Source organism: Sander vitreus, chromosome 15, assembly GCF_031162955.1.
Source record: "Sander vitreus isolate 19-12246 chromosome 15, sanVit1, whole genome shotgun sequence".
Lineage (NCBI taxonomy): Eukaryota > Metazoa > Chordata > Actinopteri > Perciformes > Percidae > Sander > Sander vitreus.
Genome location: NC_135869.1, coordinates 22,592,377 through 22,600,110, shown reverse-complemented (window position 1 = coordinate 22,600,110; position 7,734 = coordinate 22,592,377). Strand labels below are relative to the sequence as shown.

General features: G+C 41.8%; 1 protein-coding gene across 1 annotated transcript; it reads right to left on the bottom strand.

Moving 5' to 3' along the window:
* Window positions 1-2,859: 2,859 nt before the first annotated feature.
* nptx1l (neuronal pentraxin 1 like) lies at window positions 2,860-5,759 on the bottom strand. Its single transcript, XM_078269854.1, has 5 exons — window positions 5,316-5,759; window positions 4,786-4,993; window positions 3,867-4,111; window positions 3,569-3,748; window positions 2,860-3,081 (listed from the first exon to the last, which is right to left on the bottom strand). The coding sequence occupies exons 1-5, from the start codon at window positions 5,757-5,759 to the stop codon at window positions 2,860-2,862; spliced, it is 1,299 nt and encodes a 432-aa protein (XP_078125980.1).
* Between the last annotated feature and the right edge of the window lie 1,975 nt (window positions 5,760-7,734).

Below are 7,734 nucleotides of genomic sequence, written 5' to 3'. Positions count from 1 at the left end.
TTCTGGAGAAAAATTGTTGATATTTGAACTCAACTCCCAAACAAATATCCCATCAGTGCTCCTTCAGAATGTAAGCATGAGCCAGATTTACCATCCCTAATTGGAATTTAGGGTTGTATGACTCGGTCAGAGCCACTTTGTTGTTTTTCCATTTACAGAGCTAATTTACAGAGCTAAGGCAAGCTAAGGTGTATGAACACCGGCTATCTTTTCAGCGCACACACAGAATTGACGACTAGCGGACCGTGAGGAGATATTCATTGAATTTGACAAAAACTGTATTGGATTAGAATCGTAGACCACCTTTAAGTAATCCATTTTTAATTGGATTAAAGCTTAGAGGTACTCTTCAGTATATCAGTTTTATATTAACCAAGTATTGATACTGATGCTAATAAGAGAGGTGCAAATTGCTCAATATTTACTATCTGGAAGATTTTTAATGAGATAATGAGATGAAACTTGACAGTTAATTTGAGGATGCTACTGTATTGTTGGCACACGGTACTGTAGTCTCCCCAGAAAAATGTACTGCTGTAGGAATTGTGTTGATTTGACAGTAGACCTTAGTTCATGGTCATTGAACTGAATATGCGTAGACAATAGTTACAAAGTTATTTTAACCTGTAATAACAGATTTTTTTGGCCTCTTGGGGGCAGCGCAAACAAGCCGTAAAAAAACCAACACTGACATATTATCACGTTTTAGGTTGTTATAGCCAACTTTGTAGCAAACAGTTGCTTATTTACACCATAGACTGTATATAAAGATGGACGACGCGTGCCCACTTCCTCCCACTGTACAAATATAAAGCCAAAATATCCCGGATACAGGCGCTGCCATCTTGTAATTTTGGAGCCAGACTCTGCGCATGTAATGATCGGACGGTGGAGCCGCCCTATCGAAGTCCCGGCCATACACTTGCCTGACCAATCGTGAGTCAATCACAGTTGTCAATCATGACGTTTTACCTCATTTCTATAACATCAAATGATTAATTAAAACCAAACCTATCAGAAAAATTAACACTGAACAAACATCGGTGTGATAAGACCTACCTATTTGAGGTGTTGGCTACTTACATTTTTTAGTTTGGCTCATGTCCCATACGCTAACATGGAGGAGATTTTTTATGACCTATACTGCTGCCAGCCACCAGGGGGCAATCAAGATGTTTTGGCTTCACTTATCGAGTCTATGCATCAAACCCTGATTTACACACCCAGCAGAAACTGAGCAACATTGTCATCTATTGGGAGTCCTTTTTCTGGACACCTAATGAAAATAAAACCAATATTCACTCCGGTTTTAGTCTATATCCACGTCATTCCATTTCTGGGATTGCTCCGTTGCCGCTGGAAATTCTGCCGGATTTCACTCTTTTCGGCCAGATGTCTGGTAACTTCCACTTTCTTTGTGTTGGAATTTTAAACTCTGGTAGATTTATGAGGACTATGGATGACTGCTCCTCAGATCTCTGCAGGGTAAATCCAGACAGCTAGCTAGACTGCCCAAGATGATTGTGATTGGTTTAAAGAAATGCCAATAAACCAGAGCATGTTTTTCTTCCATCCCGGAATGCTGTGTGGACTAGCCAGACCCTCCTTTGCAGTGCTATGGAAGACGGTCAATGCAAGTCAACTCTGGTTTTAGCTCTGTTTTTGGTCTCCGCCAACTCCTAACAAAAATATCTGGCTCTTTGGCTGCTAAATGCTCCACTTTGCTCACCAGCTATTCTGCCGTTTGGCAAACTTCCAATGCACACTAGACCTTTTATTGTAGCAAATTGAGACCATATTTCATCAGATCTGTTCGTCAGAAAGAGTGTGCACATTTCTCGAATAAATGTAACACCTGTGTATGATTCAAGTATCACAATTTATTACAAAAACTAGAACTTTTTTTCATCTGTCCGTGTTGCCATGCTTTAAGCATATAACAATACAGTATAAAATCCAAACCAGAAGTCAGATAGTAAAAGCAAAGATCATAGATGCTGACGCAGCATTTACAGAAGTTAAGACATGCTGTTACTGTACAGAGAACATTCCCATTAAAGTACAAACATCTGCAAAATGCGTCATTATCATCAATGAATTGCATTTTACAATAAACAATCTGATCCATTTACAATGAACAATCTGATCCAACCTCCATTCAGAGGCTTACAAGAAACACCTCTTTTCAAAATTAATTAACAGTAAAATAAACGAACACTGCAAATCATAATGAATGTGCTGAGATTTTTTTTTAACAGCCCAAGGCACTCAGGCTCGAATGTTGGCAATAAATACGTCATTCTTTACACAAAATCACGTCAAGCAGGTGGTGGTAGAGAACAAATAGTGAGAGAGAAACAATGTTGTCTAGTTCATGACCTCTTGAAGAGCACGTTCCTTTTAAAGAAGTCCACCTTGTCCTTTTTCACAGTGAAAATCCCTGGCAGTCGAGACAGAAAAGACGTTTGAAGAAGTCAGTCGTTTTTGTTGAATGGCGTGACATCTGTTGGCTAAAAACTACATGACCTTCTACTGTACTTTTGAAGCTGGCCGGACATTTTGGTCTCAGAGAGCATCCTCTTCTCTCTGGAGCGGCTCCGTCTGCTTTTTTTCAAACCACAATTAGGCTTGACGGTGCATTCGAGCACCACATGATTCCAAAGTGTCCATTTGCAGTGACCTGTTCCTCATGAGTATCTGGTAAAAAATCTATCACGTGTCCACAAATGATGTTTTCAAATATCTATAACAAATCCAGATGCTATTCATTGAAATAATCCTGATCTTTCACATTAGTTTACCGATGCTGTGACAACAGAGTGGCTTTAACAAATGTGTTGATCTTCTCTTCCCTGAAGTTCAGTTGAGCTGGCGACAAGCTTCAAATGTCCACTTCGAGGCACCTCCGTAAATATCAAGGTTCGTCTCCAGCCATGCAAAAACGTTGCCCACTTGTGCCTTGCTGCTGCACGTCGCTAGATTGTATATCTCTCCGACAGATAGTTTACGATCCCAGATGTGAAAATTTGCCAGGTCTCCAACAAAAGCTTGTGTGGCATCAAATCCTCCTCCCAGCATGTCCTGTGGAAAAGACAAATGAATTTAATCAAAGATTATATGATTTTTCTCCTCCGGCTGCTTCATGGAAAGAAAAAAAAAAATTGCCTCTTGGATTATCTGGATTTTTGTTTTTGTTGATTAAATTGAATGAGGCATCTTCAATCCACTGGCATTCATGATGAGTTCCAGTTAAAGATCCAATCTCTTTATTTAACCTATTACGTGATTTACAGCGAGGATGGACTTGAAAATTGAAAATGTTGTCACATTGAAATGTAAAAAATTACATTTCTACATAGTTGGCTAGTTTTCCACGTCATGACACACACCTGTTGTGTTTAACAAAGTCTTTTAATAACCCCTGTGCATTATGTCCTGCCCCGACATCCTGTTATAGCGAATAAAGCAGGACGTATGCTCTCCAAATGTAGTTTGTGTGTCTTGAAACATAATGTGTTTACCATCATGAAAGTGGAAGGCATTTGAAACAGGTGTGTGTTGTGTTTACCTGCTCTTGACCGAGGATCAGCAGGCCCTGTGGTTTGATAGGATGATACGGAGCCAGATTCTCTCCACTCCCTCTCTTGACGCCATCTTGGAAAGCTTCCCAAACACCATCACGAGTGGTCCAGGTTACGCAGATGTGGTGCCACTTTCCATCATTGATAAGGAAAGGCAGCTTAGCAACCTAGAAGAAGAGAGATATGACGTGAATGCTTGCTGCAGTGAATGCTTGCTGCAGTGAAGGAATACACTCTTTTCAAATCAATGCCTGGCAACATTTCCACTGTGTGCGTAAGACATGCCTTGTCATTTATCAGTATCTCCATTGGGTTGTTTCCCCACTCTATGAGGACCAGCTCGTTGGCTTGACCCGGAACCGCGTAGGAGAAAGGTGTGCCCACTCCCGGAGACGCGTTGGACTTCAGCCACATGCACACAGTGAGGGCGTACATCTCTGGCAAACTCTTCTTCACTTTTGCGTACATGTAGTTGGTTCTCAGTGGGAACGTGAGCTGGAATTTATCCAGAGGCCTGTTTTCTCTTTGACCTGTGAAGAAGAAATAGATAACAGTTTGGTTCAGACACTTTGGAGAAGGACATATCAGTGTGCTTTTTTATTTTGTCAAACACACAGGTACATCATTCAACCCAATGCACACATCCTGGGGATTTACATTCAGCAGGAATTACATGTTACACAAGGAATTCACAATCTCCAGATTTGCTGTAGTCTCGCATGATAAGTCTACGACAGGAGTACTGACGCTGTTAACCTTCATCTCTTGTTTTCTTCCTCTCTCTATTTTACTGCCACACACGTTTTTTATTTATTTTTTTTGTATCAGAGGTGTCCCAAACAAACACAGAGCAAATGGAGGGATGGGTCGTTCACTGCCTGTTTAAAATGCTTTAATCCGCATGAATTAGAGCAGAATTACCGGGCTGCTCCAGCTTTGTGCGGATGAGTAAAACATTAAATCGACTGCTGATGTCATAAAAGCTTATAATGCCAAACTGGATGTGCAGAGAAGAGTTTGCATGTTCCGCCCTCACTTCTGACCTCTACACTGAGGCGATCTGATATCTCCTCTCGGATGCTGATCGTTATCATTTCTCGATCATCGATCATTCCACCCATCCATCTCTACACTCACCCACAGAACCCTCCCAGATCTCCTTTTACTTTTTGTGCGCAAACCTATATACTCTTCTCCCAACTACCTTTCTCCAGGTCGGTGATCCTCTGGTGTAGAGATGTGAGGGTGGACTCCACTCTCCCACGCTGCTCCGTCTCATTGCGAAGTCCGGGCTTCCCCTCCTCGATGCTGTTCACTCGGGACAACACCTGCTTCTCCAGGTCGTCGATTTTACTTTGGAGCAGGTCTTTGAGGCTGTTCGCCTGCACCGAGTTGTTACTTCTGCTGAATTGCTGTTAGGGGAAAAAGAAGCATTCAATGTACAGAATGAGTGTGAGTGGGGTTAATACTTGTTTATCTAGGCTTATTGCAGTGCATCTGGACATGCAATTTAATGTATATTTAGGGAGGTTTGTTTTTCTCGTGTGCTCACAAATGGCACATTTAAACGTAATACTGGCAATAAGAAACCCGAATCACTTATTATTATTATTATTATTATTATTATTATTATTGGATTATATGAGTCAAGAAAAGTGCCTTGTTTTGTAATTTGGAGCTTTGCGCAGAGTCACCCAAAGTGTTGTAAAATGTCCTCAGAAGCGGCAGCCCTACCTCCAGGTTTTCTAATCTCTGCTTCAGCGACTGTAAAGTCTGTGATAGTTGCGCCAAAGTGTCAGCGGGGCCCCTCGATACATCCCCCATTGTGTTTTTGGTCCCAGCTTCTTTCCTCCTGCCCCCGGGCCGCGCGTCCCCGGGCTCGGCGCCGCTCTGGCTCTCACACCGAGCCAACTTTGAGGTCAGTTCTCTGATAGTCTCTTTTTGGTTCATGATCGTCTCTTTCTGCTGCAAAACCGTCTCCCGCAGCTGCATAACAGTGGTCTTCAAGTCCTCTCCTGGCACACTGTTCTGCAAAGTGGCTGCGCAAATGTCCATATCCTTGGGTACGGACGTGCAAATGAACTGCGTCTGTCCGCCAAAGGCTTGAGATGAACTCTTCAAAAACAGGCATGAAAATAGAAAAAGTCTCCAACAGATTCCGTTCTTTGTGGCCTGCATGTCTTCTTCGGTGCTGGGTTGTGATTTGTTTTGGGTTTATGAGCCGCAGTGACTTGATGCACTCGGGTCTCCTTGTTGGTGTACTCCGTCTGTGGGAGCGAAGCCGTTTTTATACAGCGAGCCTGGTTCTGCGCAGAGCAGGTTCACTGCATCACGACCGGAGGGGAGGGAATCGCGCTGTCCCTGTTCAATCGGCTCCAGGAGCAACGTCACATTCAGGAGATGAAACCCATTTTGCTTTCAGGCTCCCACATGTTAAATCTTTGATCACTTCGACTATTTGTCATTTCTGTCTCTGTATTATTAATCTGGAAAACGCGCATTTGTAGGCAGTGAAGACGGATTGCATGGATGGCGGGGTACCAGGAGAGCCAGCTGTGTTTGTTTTGCACCAACAGAAAACTCTCCCTCACACTCTCACTCTCTCACTCTCTCTTACACACACACACACACACACACACACACACACACACACACACACACACACACACACACACACACACACACACACACACTCTGTAGGATGCAGCTCGGAGTCCACACATATTTAGCACCAAGGAGAGCTCCGACCACATCACATTATCTCAGAGAGCAGAGGAGCGTCTGATGCTGCTTTAGTTTGATCAGTTCTTGGTGCCTTTTTTCTCTCTGTTCAGCTCAACTGAGACGAGTGTGCAGAATCACTTTGTGTTAACATGAAGACTGCATTTTATATTCTTTATTTTTCGGGGGTGGGAGGTTTCGGTTTTTGTGATCAGACATGTTTGATGTTTTGTTGATGATTTTTATTTTTTTAGGTTAAACTCAGGTTAGCAGATTTATACCCCGTACACACACACACACACACACACACACACACACACACACACACACACACACACACACACACACACACACACACACACACACACACACACACACACACACACACACACACACACACACCTTATTCCCAAAGACCCTCTCTTCCAGCAGCGATCTGCTCTCCACATCACTGCTATAAATCACCTCTTAGTTTCTCAAATGATAATGTGTCCCCAAGCAAATTACCTTATCTATTATTCAGGAAGGGCAATTCTATTATTTTTCCCTTGCTTGGTCAATGTTGAAAATAAAATGAAAACATTTTGAATAAGTGATTAAAAACATATCAACTCTCAGATTAAAGTTGATTCTAATGATGATTCTTTAGGAAAGATGAACACTAGAGCTCGACCGATAAAGGATTTTTAACGCCGATATCGATACAAATATTTGGTGATTTAAAAATCCGACATATCGGTCGACATATTTTTAAAAAAATCCAGAAACGCGTAACAAAACATAAACAGATTTCCCTAGCATTAGTTATTTCAACGTTATTCATGAGTCCTCACTAAAATAATATGATAATGCTGTTTAAAAATAAACATATGTGTTTTATTGTCACAACAGAACAGAGAAACATCAAAATATATCAAAGTTCTGATAAATGAAATGTATAAAAATACAAACTTAAGATATGAAACTTACAGGGTTAAACACGAGTGTTGCCAACAGGAACGTTGTAGACTGCCCTCTAGTGGACAAACTCTGTAACGCCAACACTCATAACATGGTTGAAGGGTGTTTCATCCTTTTTTATTTTATTTTTTAAATATTCATTTATTGGCCATTATAAATGCCGATACCGATAGTTTGGAAAATGACTAATATCGGCCGATAATATCGGCCCGGCGTTATATCGGTCCGGCGTTATATCGGTCGGGCTCTAATGAACACAGAGAGAGGCACACAGCATGAGAGACAAAAGTCTGCATGTAAGAAAAGGATATTAGATGGAGGTTAGATAGGTCACAACATAATTACTATCATCTATACCAGGTCTGTAAAGCTAAATGCTTTATAGCTGGAGGGGCCTTTTTGCAGGCTGGATGTTAACACTGAATCAGATGAAATTGTTGTCAGGACGAAGGACTTCATTTCAGAGCATAAT

Bases quoted from the DNA above. Each gene is read 5' to 3' on its own strand.
- nptx1l (XM_078269854.1), bottom strand. From the start codon at position 5,759: ATGCAGGCCACAAAGAACGGAATCTGTTGGAGACTTTTTCTATTTTCA. The intron at 3,749-3,866 runs GCATGTCTTACG...CTCTTCTTCTAG, and splicing joins AGATACTGATAAATGACAAG to GTTGCTAAGCTGCCTTTCCT. The intron at 3,082-3,568 runs GTAAACACAACA...TCTTTTCCACAG, and splicing joins TGATCCTCGGTCAAGAGCAG to GACATGCTGGGAGGAGGATT.